Source organism: Stegostoma tigrinum, chromosome 3, assembly GCF_030684315.1.
Source record: "Stegostoma tigrinum isolate sSteTig4 chromosome 3, sSteTig4.hap1, whole genome shotgun sequence".
Classification (NCBI taxonomy): Eukaryota; Metazoa; Chordata; class Chondrichthyes; order Orectolobiformes; family Stegostomatidae; genus Stegostoma; species Stegostoma tigrinum.
In genome coordinates, this window is record NC_081356.1 from 22,974,678 (window position 1) to 22,993,319 (window position 18,642).

Here is an 18,642-nt window from a genome sequence, read left to right on the forward strand (position 1 = left end):
CAAGTTTGAAGTCCCAGATGACATTTTTAAGGATCCACAGAGTCCTCCAGACCCCACAAAAATCAGCGGCTTTTTTGCTTCATTCACAGATAAGGGAGTCGCTGGGTAATCCAGTATTTAACGTCCATCCTTAATTGCCCAGAGGACAGTTAAGAGTTAATCACATTGGTGTGGATCCAGTCACACACAAGCCTGACCAAGTAAGAAAGGGAGTTTCCTTCCCTGACTGAATCCCATTGCAGGAGTCAATTCAAACCCAAATCCCCACAACGTTACTTGTGTCTCTGGATTAACAGTCTATTGATAATACTACGAGGCCATTGCCTCCCACTAGTCTCTGACCTTATTAAAATAATGTTTCACAACCCCTCCTGCAAACTGAACTGGCGGTAGAGATTGAATCACTTGTAAGAAATGAAAAACTCATGCAAGTCCGGTCGAATTTGAAAGCTGAGTACAGGATTAAGGATAGGATTCTTGGCAGCGTGGAGGAACAGAGGGATCTTGGTGTGCAGATACATAGATCCCTTAAAATGGCCACCCAAGTGGACAGGGTTGTTAAGAAAGCATATGGTGTTTTGGCTTTCATTAACAGGGGGATTGAGTTTAAGAGTCGTGAGATCTTGTTGCAGCTCTATAAAACTTTGGTTAGACCGCACTTGGAATACTGCGTCCAGTTCTGGGCGCCCTATTATAGGAAAGATGTGGATGCTTTGGAGAGGGTTCAGAGGAGGTTTACCAGGATGCTGCCTGGACTGGAGGGCTTATCTTATGAAGAGAGGTTGACTGAGCTCGGTCTCTTTTCATTGGAGAAAAGGAGGAGGAGAGGGGACCTAATTGAGGTATACAAGATAATGAGAGGCATAAATAGAGTTGATAGCCAGAGACTATTTCCCAGGGCAGAAATGGCTAGCACGAGGGGTCATAGTTTTAAGCTGGTTGGTGGAAAGTATAGAGGGGATGTCAGAGGCAGGTTCTTTACGCAGAGAGTTGTGAGAGCATGGAATGCGTTGCCAGCAGCAGTTGTGGAAGCAAGGTCATTGGGGACATTTAAGAGACTGCTGGACATGTATATGGTCACAGAAATTTGAGGGTGCATACATGAGGATCAATGGTCGGCACAACATTGTGGGCTGAAGGGCCTGTTCTGTGCTGTATTGTTCTATGTTCTATGTTCTAAGTCAAGTTTAAAGGGATGGGGACAATTAAATAAATGCGTAAGAAATAAAGGTATCTGAACACTTTAGGAAACTTCTAGAGAACATTAAAAAGTATTGTGACAATCTATGGCTTTAAGAGGTGTATTTTGTCTTTTTTTTCCTAATGAAGAAAGATTGAAACAGAGGTGAAGAGAGGTCTTCTCCACGCCAATGAAGTAAACAGCTTGTGAGGCCTTGGGTTTCTTTCAGAAGTTAGAACACTACAAGGAGCCTAAATGGGTGGGGTCAAGCTCCCGTAGAACCAGGGTTTTCAAGTTTTGCTTTCAGCAATTGCTGGGATTGTGAGGCTGGATATAGAAGCTCTTCCTCCACTTTCTGTTACATCTAAAATCTGGAGTTCTCTTCTTATTGCCAGAATTGCCTGTGACACAATGGATTTTACTGAATTTGCCTTTGCTAAGGGTGTGTTTATGGGATGTTACTATATATTGGAACAGTTAATTAGCAGTAGTTAATATATATGTTAATTTGTTAAGCATTTCAATACAGTTACAGTTAAGCCAATTCCTTTCTTTTATTTTTATTTTCTCTGTATAAGAAGATTAAAATAAAGCGTGTTTTGCTTAAAGTCAAGTAGTTTGACCAATCGAATCTTGTCTGGAATGAATGGCTTCCACATATCTTTAAAATAAAAAAAGAAGAAATTAGGCTCTGGGTTACCTTCTAAATGTATTTTGAGGAGGTTTGGTCTGGTCCAGTGGCTCAGTCAATTAGTAAGCTCAAGAGAAGTTGCAAGAAATTGAGGAATGGCCAGGTGGACATTCTAAACACAAGGGCCAAACAGGGCAGCACATGGAACTTCAAGCTGGTGCTACATGAGAAGCCTCTGATGAAGGCATACTATCACAGTCATGTTCAGTTTAGTTTTCCTGAATTCAGAGAGATGGTTCATGTTATTGTGTCAGATGCACCTAAAAGGGGAACATGGGCTCCCCAAAATCCAGCACCGTCTTCTTTCATGCTACACCGTAAAGGCATGAAATGCAATGATTAGGAACTGAAGGACCTTTTAACTTTTGAATAAAACTCTGTGGTGAAGCCAATAGACACATGCCTCAATTTGCATCACCTCAAACACAGGAGATTACAACTATTCCAGGCTTGATCCAAATATCAAATTAGAAACTTGGTTGAATTTGCTGTCTGCTGAATTTCTGAAGTTGGGAAGGTTATGAGCTATAGAGGAAATCAACTGAGCTGCAGGATATCAATATCTACCACAAAAGAAAATGGTCTGTTGGTACAGTCTTATTTTAAAAAAAACATATGTCTGATTCACCAGCTCTGTCAAGTTGATTACCTGCATGCTTGTCAATGACTGGTCGTAAGGAAAGAAAGTAATGATGACTGCTAAGGATTGATTCAGGAGGCAACATTTGGGACTTGGGGGTAGTGGGTAGTGAAAGAGGAACAAATAGGTATATTTATAATGGTGAGAATTATAACTAACTGTCTCCTTACAATGGATAACCTGAAAACTAAATCTTTTACATTATCTTTATAAGCATGTTGAACATCAACAGCAAAACATCAACAACAACTTGTTTTGTATTACATTTTCATTGCTGCAGACAATTGAGTGGGGGTGAAAATCTTCACAGATTGGGCTGTAATAGACAAAGTAACACAGAAATAAAGACAGCTATAATCCTTAAATCCTGAGACACATTGTGGCCAAATGAGGAGCAATGCTTTTTAAGTCTGTGAGCAGTATCATGCATCAACTGATGGGAAAATGAACAACAGAATAATTATACTGTGATAACGAAAGCAGAAGACAGACAAGAAAAGCAGCATTGGATTAGTCACATTTTGACAGCTTGTGCAAAGCTTGTGCTAAAGCACCAGCAACCTGCAACAGCCAAGTGCACGATTAACAATAAGAACAGCCGACAGCTTGAATTGGTGAATAGGACATTTTGGTAATTTGTTGATTAAGCTCAGCGGCTCATTGCTTTATACTAATTTGCTTCCTCCACAGCAACACCACTGCTTGTTTAGAGAAATGCATTTCCACAAAGCAGTGGTGTTTCATGAGATAGTCTCATTGTACTTTGCCTAATTACCAAGTACATACATAAATTTGGTAGGTCATTAGCCAATTATTCAACAATCAGTACATTGCACAAACAAAAAACACTTGACAGAATTTCCATGGAAGTTTTGCTCAATACAAAAAAGTGTCCTAAGATCTTCTTAAGTTTTGTTTCAGCATTTTAAATTGAAAGCACTTTCAAGAAACATGATCAAATGCTTAATCCATGGCAAAAAAAATATCTTCTGCGCCTTTGTTCATTCCCCCTCTCTCTCACAATCTATCATCCTCACTTTCATTCTTTCACTTTCTCTCATCCTGTCCAGGCTGAAGCTGTCTCACCAACTGCATCAGTATCATTGACTTTAATCAGCTGTATTACATACCGAGGAAGAGGATGGAAGTGGTCGAAAGGGATGATCTGCTTGTAGCCATCACTGTGAGGAACAATAATGCCAACTGTCTGAGTGAAAGGTGTATACAACAAAACAGACACAAAATAATTCAATGTAAAACATCAGTGCATTCAACTGTTGTTCTCTGACTAGAAAATAAATTGGAAAGCAATGGAATTGTTTTAATTATTGAATAAAAAACATCAGATGAACCTGAAATGCAACATTGATATTGATGCTCAAACTTTGTTTCATATGGACAAGCATTGGAGTATTCATCAAATTGAGAAACATTGGAATATATTATTTTCTAAAACTTAATGAAATTCTCAAAATGGTGAGAGTTTGGCTTTGAACTGGATGAATCTTGTGGTCCGATCTGAGATTCTGTCTCCAACATTTGAAAATATTTATTACGATCATTCAATGCAGGTGGAAACAGTCAGCTCTAAATCCTTTCATTTATACCATGAGATAGCTCATTAATACCCATTAATCTGATTGCTGTCACACACATCACTTGGACTGTACTGTGCCCAATACTCCATTATAGAATATTAATTAACAATGTATATGTACATCCACGTTCCATGCTGCAAGAATATCTCTTGTGTAAAATAAGAGCCCTTTCTCACAGCATCAACCTCGGCAAAGACAGAGAGTAACTTCCACCAAAGGTCAATCTGAGGACAGTCCTAATCAGATCAAAATTGACCAATTCTTCTGAAATTATGGTAGGGCCCCAATGACTATTGTCGAACAAACAGACCTAAGGGTGCAGGTATAAAATTCTTTGAAAGTGGCATCACAGGTAGGCAGAGTGGTGAAAAAGGTGTTTGGCACACTTGCCTCCATCAGTCACAGCACTGAGTAGAAGAGTCAAGATGTCAGCTGTAAAAGATGTTGACAGGGCCACATTTGGAATAGAGTGCACATTTCTGGTCACCCTGCTATAGGAAGGACGTTATTAAACTGGAAAGGGTGCAAAAAGGATTTACAAGGATGTTACTGAGAATGGAACGTTTGAGTCATAAAGGAGAGCTGGATCAGGTGGGACTATTTTTCCTGGAGTGTAGCAGGCTAAGGGGCAACTTTATGGAAGTTAATAAAATCAACAGGGGCATGGATACGATGAGTAGCCATGGTAATTTCCACATGGTAGGGGAGCCCAAAACTAGAGGGCATAGGTTTAAGGTAAGAAGGGTGTCATTTAAAAGGGATCTGAGACGCAACTTTTTCACACAGAGGGTGCTGTGTATAGGGAATGGGCTGCAAGAGGAAGTGGTAGAGGAGGGTACAATACAAAATTTAAAGGACATTTGAACAGATACATTGATAGGAAAGGTTTAGAGGGATATGGGCCAAATGCAGGTAAATGGGACCACTTCAGTTTAGGAAACCTGGTTGTGTTGGGCGAGTTGGGCCAAAGGGCCAGTTTCTGTGCCTTATGCTTCTGTGTTTGCTATTGCTGGTTTCAACAATTACTTTGTTTCACAGGTCACTATTGATTGTTCTGACACAAAGGTTGGGGGCTGGGTTAAAAGATGGAGTGAGCTGGTGGCAATGGTGTTGCGGTAATGCCACCAGACGATTAATCCCAAAGTCTGGGTTAGCATTCTTGGGACATGTGTTTAAATTTAACCGTGGAAGCTGCTGAAAATGAATTCAAAAGAATGGCATAGAATGCTTGTCAACTGACAATTATCTAAGCATGGTCGATTATTGTAAAAACCTATCTGGTTCACTCATGCCCTTTAGGGAAGCAAATCTGCCATCCTTACCCAGTTTGGTTGCCATATGACTCTAAAACCCCCACAATATAGATGACTCTAGGCTATTAGGGATGGGAAATAAATGCTGGCCCAGCCAGCAATATCCACATCCCATGAACAAATATTTTTTAAAAATTAGTTGCGAGTTGTGGTCAATCAAACCAGGTGTTCAATCCCCATCAAAACAACACAAATCAGATCATATCTGCTACATCCAAATTATTCTTGTTTTGTTGCGTGTTTGGAATCTAAACTTTTACTGTTCTAAAGTAATGTTGCTAGACCTTCTGTAAGAACTCCTTAGTTACAGCCTGATCCAGATACACATCCTCTTCACGTCAGGTTAGAGCCTATCTACCTTCCAAATCTTCCTACCTGAACACTCTGCCATTACAATATATTTAACATGTATAGTTCTCATATTAATCCTATTACTCTACATCTTCCCAAGTCTTTAACACCATTACATTTATGTTCTGAACACCTCACCCTGCAGTCTCAGACTTCACAGGGTTAGTCACTACAGTGTTTTGACTGATCTCCCTTGTGGTTTCATTTTGAGGTTGAGGATGTTCTCATTATCACTTCTGTCAGTGAGCATTCCTTGGCGTTGGCTGCTGCAAATCTTTCTTCCTCCTCTTCTTCTTCCAAGAAATAGGTCCATGTTTCTCTTGGTTCCAGTAATGTTAGATTTTCATATCGGAGTCAGGGATGGAAGTTGTGTCCTCATTCTCCTGCTCATCAGTAATTGTGACGGTGATTGCCCATTCTGTAATGGTGAGGATCAGTAATGGTGGAAGATGCTTTTATTATTTGCATTGCTTGTTTAGTTTCTTCACTTATTTGAAAAGAGTGAGGTGAAGTGGTAGCATGAATGGATAAAAGCCTCAAACTGTTCACTTGCAAATCGTGGATCATAATCTGATATCAGTGCATCTGAAATTCAACGCACATAGATCGAGTAGCTTTCTTTGGGCTGATTTAATTACTGCCTACCGTGATACTGTGTAAACAGATAACTTCAATCCACCTGAGCAACAGTTTATGAACACATGAAATGAAAATCTCCCCTTTGGACTCGAATAAACCCATCTCTAGTACTCCCATGACTACGATGGAGAAGATTCTCTCAGCTGTTTAAATGTAGTTAGCAATCATTTTATGTGAAGAGTACTCCTTACCACCACATTGATTGCTAACCCTTTCATGACACTTGTAATTCCCAATTGTTATTGATTAGTTCTTTGATGAATCTCAAATTGAAAGTTAATTGTCCTAATTTCTTCTCCAAAGTAACAATAAATCAATGACAGTGTGGTGCTTACACTGTTCCAAACAGTGGTACAACACTGGATTGTTGGATACATTATCAGGCTTGGATACATCTTCATCCTGTTCTAGGGATTCTTACACCTCTTACACTTCCTTTCATTAGCTGGTGATTACTAACTTCTGATGTGTAGGGTTCAACTTCTTCAATGGAGTCTAAAATCTTTATGTCCTGTTCCACTTACGTGTCTCCTTGAGAGTATCAGTTTACTGTTGTTTGGTACATACCCCGCATATATTCTGTCATTCAGTCACACCTTAATGTGAACCAATGAATTATGGGAAGGGCCTCAGAAATTTACTTTGTGCTCACAACAGTGGCCAATGGTTTATAATCAGTTGCAACTTTGCAATGGGCTTATGATTCAATCTGGAAGATTTTTAACATGCCCATATTACTGCAAAATTTTCTTCCTCATTTGTGGTAAAATTTTTGTTAAAGATCTAGAGGCACAGTAGATTGGTCCACCCCTTCCATCTCTCAGCACTTGAAAGAGTATTGCCCTCAATCCCGTTGAAGACACACTGACCTGTGACTGATGTCAGTATATGTGGATAATGACAGTGCTAATATTTCCTAAGAGATCAGGAGTTGATTAACTGTTTCAAATGCATTGTACTGGTCATCATTGCAGCACCTGGTCAAACACTTGTTAAACTCTGCCAAGTCTGATATACACATATCCTCTTCATTTACAATCTTAAAAGAGTGTTTGAAGATCCATGATGTTCCTAGGCAGTGGGAATTCCTTTTTCTAAGTTGTAAATCAACTGCGAATCTGGTAGCTTGAATAATATGGGCAAGGTTTAGTGTAAGATTTGTAAATGCACACTTCAGGGTTAGACCTGCATTTGGTCACTGTTCTAAATTTGTGGTTATGTTCCTGTTTTGGGGATCCATACGTTGGAATGTTGTTTATTTGGATATTACACTATTGATGCTTTTCAACATGTTTGACATCATTCTCTAAAATATTTATGGAGTAAACACTATTCCAAAAGATAATCCATTAAAACAGCAATGCCCAGACAGGTGTAATAAATGTAATTAACTTTGTGCTGTCATCAGTGTTAATTGCCAAAATCCACAATTAACATCCAGTTTGATCAAGGTGTGCTCTTGGCTAGTTTGCTCAACTCATCCAATGTAACCACTGAGTGAATTTCACAATTCACTACTTTGTTTAACTGAGTTTTATCCACACAGATTCTTTCTGAACAATTTTGTTCTGGCTTTGTAACTATACCAGAACACCATTCATTTCTGGCGTTATTGTGACATCATTCCTTATCATAGACAAAATTAAAGCAGAGATAGAAAAGAAGCCAGGAATGAGTGGGGCATGTAGAAACTCAGCGGTTTAGCATCATCTCATTTGGTAATGCAAATAAGACTTGGAACTCACTTAAAAAGTAATTTGCTCACTCTGTACCTGTAATCTCTCGACTTCACATATTAATCTTGAGGATGCCTTTCTGCTCAGTAGAGAATTCTCTGAATTTTGAATGACAAGCAGGTCCATAATTCCATCAGTGGAACTTTTACTTTTAATTGTGTTTCTCCAGGATCTTGTAATATCATAGATAATGATTGCAACGTAATTTTTTTAAAGTCATTTAGGTTGATCTGATAATATTGAAACAACTGCTGTGTTGAGATTAAATTCAGTGGGGTGCAAATTTAGTTCCAGTTTGACACTCCAATATTTGTTCACAGTCATTCATTTCTATCAAAAAGTCAAATTTCTGATCTTGAGAGCTTTTGAAACCTTACTTTCAGAAGTTCTCCTTCTGTTTTCCAGTTGTCTGCGTTTTAAAATGACAGGTTCCTTTAGGGCCTAGTTTTCTGGCACTGTGCTCAACTTGTTGGACATTCTTCCTGTTTGTGTGGCTCGTTCCTGTCACACCAGAGACACTTCAAAATGATGAGTTGACTTGATTGTCTCCATTTTGGCAGGCTGCGGTTTTCGCGTGATTTCTTCTGCTCGGCCTACAAGTTAATGTGTTTCGCTTGATTTAATCCATGACACATTGCTTTTCCCCTCAAACAAAAACCCTGTTTCATTTTTGAAGTCATGTTTGCCTAGCGATTTGAACCTCTTTTCCTTGACGTGAAAAAATTTTGCTAACCATCTCTGGCTTATAAAAAGGTCAGACAACAATAATCTTCTTTAGGCATGTGTCTGATGCTGATCATATTGCTCTACACACTTACTACTGCTTTTCAAGTTAAAGGAGATTGAATGACTTCTAGCTGATTTCCCTCAGCATACCCAAGGTTCTATGAAATATCTCTTAATTCAAAAGTTGCTTCATGAGAACTAAAACAGCATTAAAGTTCTACTTTGTCCTCTATTTCTGTCACTTCATTCAGATTCTTAGGTAATTCAAAATGTTTACCACAAAAAAAATCAAATTAATCATTAGACGTTAGTGGCCTGTCTGTAACGAAAAACAGAATGTTTGACATTGAAAAGCATTCTTTACAAGTCACAGTGAGTTTGAGCTGGCTGTAATATAACCAGCACTGTACCACAGTTTACTGATGGGAAGCTGGGCTAAGCAATGTTAATTCTCCCCTCTGTTCATTAGTTAGTTTTGGAAACAGGAGAAAAAGGAATATGAAAACTAGAAGAGTGTGGTTAATATAAAGTTTCACACGTTTTAAGATGAGACCAGTATTGGAAATTGTAAAGCGGCAAACAATCGTGTATTTGTATGTCTCTTTCTACTTAACTCTGACTCACTCATTCACAGCAGTGGCTGTGTTGCCACACTTGCCACTGCATCCCAACGTTATCCATTTTCCATCAAATCAGGCCCAACCACACAGAACATAGGCAACTCTCAAAAAGACTTGGAATCAGCAGCATGGAAGTCAGTGGCATAATTTTTCTTACTCACTCGTGAAATAATATGGGCACTGCTGGCTAGCCAGCAATTATTGCCTTTCCCGAGTGGCCCTTGAGAAGCTATCTTCTTGAACCACTGCAGGCCAAATTATAGATAGATTCTCAATAACCTGAGGGAGGGCATGCCAGGAATTTGGCTCAGTGACACTTAAGGAACAGCAATGTATTTCCAAGTCAGAATGGTGCGTAGCCTGGAGTGAACTCGCAAGTGTAGGTGTTCCCATGTATCTGATGCCCTTGGGCTTCTAGATAGAAGTGCTCTTGGATTTTGAAGGTGCTATCTCAGGGTCTTTGTGAATTTCGGGAGAGCATCTTGTAGATAGCACACACTGCTGCTACTAAGCATTGGTGGTGGAGGGAGTAGATGCTTGTGGATGTGATGTCAATCAAGCAGGTTGCTTTGTCCTGGATGGAGTCAAGTTGCTTGTGTGTTGTTGGGTCTGCACCCATCCAGGTAAGTAAGGAGTATTTCATCACATTCCTGATGATGGCCAGGCTTTGGGGAGTCAGGACAGAAGAGTGTTACTCGGTTCAGTATTCTTAGCCTCTAATCTGGTATTGTAGCCAGTGCATTTATGTAGTGAGTCCAGCTAAGTTTCTGGTCAATTGTAAGTCTCAGGATGTTGTTAGTAGGGGATTCAGTGATGGTAAGACCATTAACTGTCAAGAGGTGGTGGTTAGATTGCCTTTTATAGGAGATGGCCATTGTCTGGCACCTATGTGGTGCAAATGTTGCTTGCCCTTGTCAGCCCAAGTCTGAATATTGTCCACATCTTGTTGCATTTGAACATGGGCTACTTCAGTATCTGAAGCATCATGAATGGTGCTGAACATTGTGCAATCGATCATTGGTGAACATCCCCACTTCTGGCCTTATGATGGACAAAAGGTCAGTGATGGAGTAGCTGAAGATGGTTGGACCATGATACTAATCTAAGGAACTCCTGCAGAGGTGTCATGAAACAAAGGTGACAGGCCTCCAACAACCAGAAGCATCTTCTAATGTGTCAGGTATGACTCCTGCCAGAAGCGTCTACCCATTGAGTCCAGTTTGGCTCAGGCTCCTTGAAGCTGTAATGAGGTTAGGAGTGGACTGGCCCTGGCAGAACCCAAACTGGGCATCACTGAGCTGGATACTTCTGAGCAGATGCTGCTTGATAGCGCTGTCAATGACACTTTCCATCACTTTACTAAATATCAAGAGTTGACTGACTTATTGAGTGGGTGGCATTGTGGTTAGCACTGTTATTTCACAGGGTCAGGGAACCCAAATTTGATTCCTGCTTTGGGTGACTGCCCGTGTGGCATTTTCACTTTTTCCTTGTGTCAGTGTATGTTTTTATCAAGTTTTCAGTTTTCCTCCCCAAAGCCAAAATGGGCAGGTTAGGTGGAATAGCCAAACTAAATGCTGGTTTACTGGGATATGTAGGGGTCTGGGTGGGATGCTCTTCAGAGGGTCAAAGCAGACTCGATGGGCTGAATGGCCTTTTTTTCTGCACAGAAGGAATCTATGATTATATGATTCTAGTAATTGGCTAGGTTGAATTTGTCCTGATTTTTATGTATAGGACATACCTGGGCAATTTTCCACATTGTTAGGTAGATGCCAATGTTGTAAAAGTACTGGAACAGCTTGGCTAGGAGTGCTGCAGGTTCTGGAGAATAAGTGTACAGTGCTACTTCTGGAATGATGTCAGGGCCCACAGTGTTTGCCGTGTCCAGTGTCTCCTACTATTTCTGGATATCACATGGAGTGAATCTAACTGGCTGATGACTGACATCTGTGATGCTGGGGAACACTTGTGGAGGCCAAGATAGATCATCCACTTGGCATTTCTGACCAAAGGTTACTGCAAATGCTTCAGCCTTTGCTTTTGCACTGAAGTGTGGGCTCTTCCACCAATGAGGATGGGGATGTATGTGGAGCCTCCTCCTGCACTCTCCTGTTGATCTCCAGGCTTGATGGTAATGGTTGAGTGGAAGATATGCCAGGCCATGAGGTTGCAGAGTGTGCTGGCATTTATGACCCACAGCACTTCATGGATGGCCCAGCCTTGAATGGCTAGATGTGTTTGAAATCTGACCCATTTAGCACAGTGACAGTGCTATGTAACACAATGCAGGGTACTTGCACTGAGAAAGTGAGACTTCGTCGCCACAAGGACTGTGCAGTGTCACTCCTACCGACGTCATCATGGACAGATGCATCTGCAGCTAGCAGTTTGGGATGGATAAAGTCAAGTATGCTTTCCCTCATCACCTACTGCAGACCCAGTCCAGCGGCTATGTCCTCTAGGGCCTGGCAAGATGATCAGTAGTGTTGCTACTGAGTCAATCTTGGTGATGGACACTGACATCCCTCACTCAGAGTACATTTTACTTCCTTGCCACTCTCAGATGCTTCCTCCAAGTGTTGCTTAAACTGGAAGAGCACTGATTGGTCAGTTGAAGGAGGACAGTATGTGGTAATCAGCATTGAGACATCCTGAGGCCCAGAGTCTATGTTGAGGACCCCCGGGCAATTCTTTCTGACTATAAACCACCATGCTGCTACCTCTGTTGGGTCTGTCCTGCCAGTGGGACAGGACATACCAGGGATGGTGATGGTGGTGTCTGGGACATTGTCTGTAAGGTACAATTCCATGAGTATGATTATGCCAGGCTGTTGCTTGACTAGCTGTGAGACAACTCTCCCAAACATGGAGACCTTACTAAAGTTAGAGGAATCTAAACTCTGATTCACTGAGCATGGAAAGGCACAACAGGATGAGGTGGCCAGCAAACAGCTGATAATGGATCAGCTCAGTGACAAACTCTACTGGAAGGACTGACACAGAAAGCTCAGGAAACCAACCTTCTGTGCATCTGAATTCCTAAATATATTGGACCGCATGTCAGAGATCTTCAGAAACATGGTGGAATGAGGGAAGGAGTCCACAATCACCCTGCAAAAAGTCTGATGCATGGCATCGATGACACACAACGGAGCAAAAGGATATAGTGACAGTGACATTGCTGCAGATGGGGTTTCTTGGCAAGAGCCTGCTGTATTCATTATAACTTTTCTGTCGACTCAAGTACATCCTTGATCAGGTTTCGAAAATTAATTGAAAAGGGTTTAGCAATATCAGGTACATCATGTAGCCCATTCACTCGATAAGAGTATGACCACTGTATTTATGTGGCTAGTCCAGTTAGGTTTCTGATAAACGGCAATCACCAGGATGCTGGTATGCGGTGAATCCAGTGATGGTAAAGCTAATGCATGTCAAGTGGCATCACTCAGTCAACGTCCTGGGGGTTACCACTGACCAGAAACAAGGCAAGCCATATAAATACAGTGGTTACAAGAGCAGGCCAGAATTTAGGAATACTGCACTTAGTCATTTCCTAACTCACCAAAGCCTGTCCATCAGCTACAAGGCACAACTCAGGAATTTGATGGAATACTCCACACTTGCCTGGATAAGTGCAGTCCTAACAAAATTTAAGACACTAGACACCATTCAGGACAAAGCAGCCCACTTGATTGGTACTACATCCGTAAGCATCCACTCGCCTCACTGTCAATGCTCCGTAGCAACAGTGTGTACTATTTACAAGATGCACTGCAGAAATTCACCAAAGATCCTGAGACAGCACCTTCCAAACCCACAACAACTACCATCTAGAAAGACAAGAGCAGTAGACACACACCATCATCTGCAGTTCTCCGCCAAGCCATTCAGATCCTGACTTGGAAAAATAATTGCTGTTCCTTCACTGGTGCTGGGTCAAACTTCTAGAATTCCTTCTCTATTAACATTGTGGGTCTACGGACTGCAGCAGTTCAAGGAGGAAGCTCACTACCACCTGCTCAAGAACAACTAGGGATGGGCATTAAATGCTGGCCCAGTCAACAATGCCCACAAGTGAATAAAAGAAAAAAAGTAAAAGAGCCAGTAATGTAATGGAGATGTCATATCACCAAGGACAATTTGTGGACTGCATGCCATCTCAATCTGTTTTCATCCAAAAACAATGTTTACCAGAATAATCATTTTCGACACAGAACTAAGCTGAACAGCTATGAAAAAAACACTCAGTTCAAATAAACATGAGAAAGTGTGAGCCACTCACTAAACATAAAATGAAAAATGCTCCAAAATTTTGCGAGCCAAATGCATTACTTTCAAATTCAATTTTATGAAGTAATACAATCTGCCAAATCACATTCATTAAAGTGTTTCATAAAAATGAATAGGTCATTTGTACCATTCAATCTCAACCAAGCCACCTCCTTCTGCAAAAACATAACATTGGAATCAACCGTATTTACAAAGAAAATTGTCCTAATTAAGATGAATTTATTCTCGCTGGTAAGTGTATTCTTCCTCACCTCTTTGAGTGGCACTAACATGTCACACTCAAAGACTCACACAAACCTTTGCAGTTCGAGAAACAACTGTTTCTCAGCATCTCCCAAAGTTCTCACTCAAAGCTGAAGGGGTGCACTGCCTTTAAAACCTATCAATAATCCTCTGCATCCCAGCATACAAATATCACAAAGTTTAGACATTTTGTGCAAGAGAAGAACAGTGAGTGTAAAACTGCAAAATAAATATAAAAAAAGTTGACTGAAGCAGAAAATGAAATGTGGCTTCAAGAGGTGATTTTGTGAATTGCTAAAGGGAAAATCCAGTTGAGCAGATGGTCAGAAAAGGGATAAGCAGAGTTTGGATTAACCAGAACAGGGAAGAGGTTTATTGAGCCAAATGGCCTTTTCCTAAAAGTTTGTATGCATTTTCTTGCGTATCAATCTGATTTGAACCATTGACCCTCTGACTCAGGTGCTGTAGATAGCCATAACAGGTAGCTGCGAGGGATAACAGGGATGCAGGAAGGAAGGGCAGGGAAAATGCAGAGGAGTAATTTAAATTTTAATCGACAGTTTATAAATTAGATGTTTATTGTTGTAATAGCATGTTAGACTAAATTTAATGTGTAGAAAATTGGCAGTATCAAAGTAGTGTGGAACTGAGGAACACAGCAGGTCAGGCAACATCAGAGGAGTAGGAAAGTTGATATTTCAGGTTGGGACCCTTCTTCAGAACCAACCTGACCCGAAACGTCGACTTTGCGACTCCTCTTATGCTGCCTAACCTGCTGTATTCCTCCAACCCACACTGCATTGACTCTGGCTCCAGCGTCTGCAGTTCTTGGTATCTTCCAGAAAGTTGGCAAGTTTCTTTTAAATTGTTTGCACACAAGTGAGCAGAAGTGGATTTGTACTGCTCTGACGAAATGGTTTCAAAGCCTGTACTTTTTAAAAAATTACCCCTCAATGAAACAGAGACTGGAGGGCCGATTTTTGCTACCAAAGCAGGTAGTTTAAGTTTGGAAAGTTTCCATAACTGACAGAACCACCTGTCTGAAAGGGGTTGTCACATGATCGTCCACCACAGGGATGCAAGGGACAGGATCAAAACAAAGCAGCAGCTCCTAGGTGGCTCGGGACTGGTGAGTGCTCAGTTAAGCCCAATTCTTTTTGATTTTTGTCTCTGTTATTTTAGATGTTGTTAGACATTCTGGCTCCCATCACTTATGTACTTTAATCCCACACCCCAAGCCACTCCTCATGATCTTCTTACTAGCCTCATGACGCCTCAATGTCACCATTCCTCAGACACCTCAAACCTTCTCCCATGCCATTTCCATGTCACCCACTTATTCCCATGGTCCTTGATACATCCCTGCCAAGTCATGCCCACCACCCATCCTCATGAAGCCTCAAACTCTATGAGGATTCAAAAGCAAGACATGAGTCCACCTACCCCAGAATTCCTCATATCTCCTTGCCACCTCCATAACCACTCATCCAGTAATTACTGTGGGCAACAAGTGGTTTAAAAATGTAATCTTCCAAATCACACAGCTCTCATCCATTGATGATGATGAAGAACAACCTATTTAAGGGCCCATAAATCTTTCCAAGTGGTTAATCGCTTATAAAAAACAATCTTCCACATAGACCGCGCTCACATTCCATAACAGCCTCTTCAAAATGTCAATCAAACTGCGAACTCAGAATACTATCCTGAGATAACTTTTGAAACAAATGATGTTGTAACATCCATTGGGGCAATGTTAACAAACAATGCCATTGAAATAAGACCATGTATGCCAAATGGCCTGTGAATCAAAACAGTCTAGATGGGATTTTTGATTTTAGCTGTTGCTGACAGCCTACGGTCGTTTCTTCAGACTGTAAGAGTGGGGATTTAACATATTCATTAGATTTAAACAAACCTTGTCAATCCTTCAAGAAAATTTATGGCTACTTTATCGGTTTGAGATTCCCATATAACAGGTTAAGGCTGTTGGATCAACTGGGGCTTGGCTGGCTTATAGATGGAGTTTAAATGACCTGCTAAGTTCAGGTTTCTTTCCTCTGTGAATCATACTCTATCCTCTTTCCCTTACTGGCAACATTTGGATTGGTCAAAAATAGGACTGGAGTTTCTGCATGTTGGTCATATTTGCCACTTCTACAGGTCTAAAGGGTTTTTCCAACTTGGCAAAAATCCAATCTTAGGCTCAGGTTTAGGAGATGGGTTTGTTAAATGGCCTTCTTGGCTGCAACAGGCTTCTGAGAAACATACTATCAGTAGCCTGCAAGAGGAATGGAAGCTAAGTTTGGAGACCAGGTTTCAGCCTTTGATCAGAACAGACAGTAGGGATCTTGAAAGCTGCCCTAGGGAGCGAACTGAAAATGCAGAAAGCTGAAAGGCTCTATGTCCAGCCCAATCCTGTTGAGGATCTGAGTGCTTGTTTAACAGAGCCAACTATCTTCTGTACTGGGGTATAATTGACTGGTAGGATGAAGGTAACTCTTGGTAAGCCATTCCATCGAGATTGGCATGTACCAAGTGGAAGTGGCTCTTCAGATGTAAACCTTGTTGTTGATAATCATATCTGTGGAAATTGGATGGAGTAAAGCTGAATGGCAAGTGATCTTCAAAAAATAGTTGTGAGATGGATAAAGAGAACATTAACTCTACCAGAGAAAGACAGAAAATGAAACACTACATAGCTGCGTGTGGTGCCACACATGTGTTGAGAGTACTTCCCGAGAAATTGGAGAAGTTTATCTTTGCTGTAATAGCTATTTAAACTTTAATTCTTACTTTCTATAGAATACAAATGTGCCTGCTAATTTTTGTTGAACTTATATCCATTTTTTCAGTAAAGTGAACTCATTCTATTGGAGTCTTTTGCAAATTCAGTTCTTTTAAATTATGGTCTCTGCAGGGAATCTTAACATAATTCTTTTTTGAGATATGGAATAATATTGAAATGTTAGTGTATTTCCATAGTAAAGATATTCGTACATGAACCACTTATCACAAGATGCAGCACATAGCTTTCATAGAGTTAGAGTCATACAGCACAGAAACAAGGCCATCGACCCACCGTGTCTATGGCAACCAACAAATATAAAACCACACATCCCTCTTACCCATACTTGGTCTGTAGCCTGCTGTGCTCTGGCATTTTAAATAGTCATTCAGAAACTTCTTAAACGTTGCATGAGCATCACTCTTTCAGGCAGCATGTTCCACATATTAATTACTCTCTGGATGGAAAATTTTCTTCTCGGATCTCCTCTAAACTAATTGCGTCTCTCCTTAAACTGACGTTTTCTAGTCTTAGACACATTTGCCATGACCAATTTTTGATTCAACTGCAAGCTTACTAAATATACCCACCATTGAATTTAAACTAACTGGTTTGCAATTTCCAAGCTATTCCTGCTGCCCTTCTTGAACAAAGGAACCACTTTAACGATCCTCCAGTCATCTGGCACTTCACCTGTGACCAGCAACATATTAAATATCTCCGTCAAGGCCCAGTAATCTCTTCTCATTGCAGACTGGGATATATCTCATCAGGCCATGGGGATTTGTGCATCCATATATCCATTAAAACGTCTAATACATCCTCCTTGTTAATCTTAACATGCTCTAGAACCTCACTAACCCAAATGAAATTCTACCAGTTATAAGACACTTTGTTCCAGGAGATACCAGATTTTAGAATCTTTACCAGAAACAAATTTGCCAGCATCATCTCAGTTCTTATTCAGCTTGAACCAGAAGCCAGGAATTGTTGATCTCTCCAAGTGAGGTTATAGAAAGGTTGATATGGCAATGGAGAAATGTCTTAATGGTGTATCAAAGGAACCTCCTTACTTAGGAGGGTTTGGGGCTGAGAGAAACAGTAAACAGGGTATGGGGGAGTGAATTATGTGAGAACTGCCTGATGCCAACACTGTAATAGAAAGTGATCCACTCTTTAGCATTCACGTTCTTCATATTGATGCATAGCAATCACAAAAAATAAACAATACAAAAGTGTAAAATCAGAAAGAAAAATCAGAACAGAAACATGGACTCAGCTTTAAAAGGGTTCAGGCCAGCATCTTCTGCACTCATCCGTCAGTTAGAATGTGTTAACTGATCCAAATATTTTAACATTACTGTTCTGATTTTGCCAATATTGTAATCTGATCACCGTGATGCAAACAATGTGCCAGGTATATCCTATATAGTGTCAGATTGCCAGCTCTCATACAAGGTCCCTTGTCACGTCAAAATACTTCAAGCATCCTGCAGCAGAATCCCAGGCCTGAAATGATCCTCAGATGTCTTTTACTCAAACTATTGTTTTTTCTGCCAACATTATCAAATGACATTATTCTGCACAAACAAAAACAAAATCAGGGCAACTGATGATGAAACCAAATCCTACTGGAGCTTCAATCTGCTACAATTGAAGCAATAGAAACAGGAAAGAATTTGCTTTTTTTGGCTCATTCATTGACCACTTTATACATGTTGAGACATTTATTGGTAAACTGGGAATTTACATAGAAACAAACCAGATACTTATGGAGAAGTGGTGTATCGCTGTGAATAAAATAGTGCGGCTGTTTGATAC

General features: G+C 40.6%; 1 protein-coding gene across 1 annotated transcript in view; it reads right to left on the minus strand.

Annotated features, from left to right (window-relative positions):
- LOC125451321 (ADAMTS-like protein 1) overlaps positions 1-18,642 on the minus strand; it is a 515,681-nt gene that overhangs the window by 157,752 nt on the left and 339,287 nt on the right. Inside the window, exon 11 of the mRNA XM_048528318.2 lies at positions 3,642-3,692. Within this exon, the coding sequence (XP_048384275.2) occupies positions 3,642-3,692 (51 nt within the window). The remainder of the gene's footprint in view (positions 1-3,641; positions 3,693-18,642) is intronic.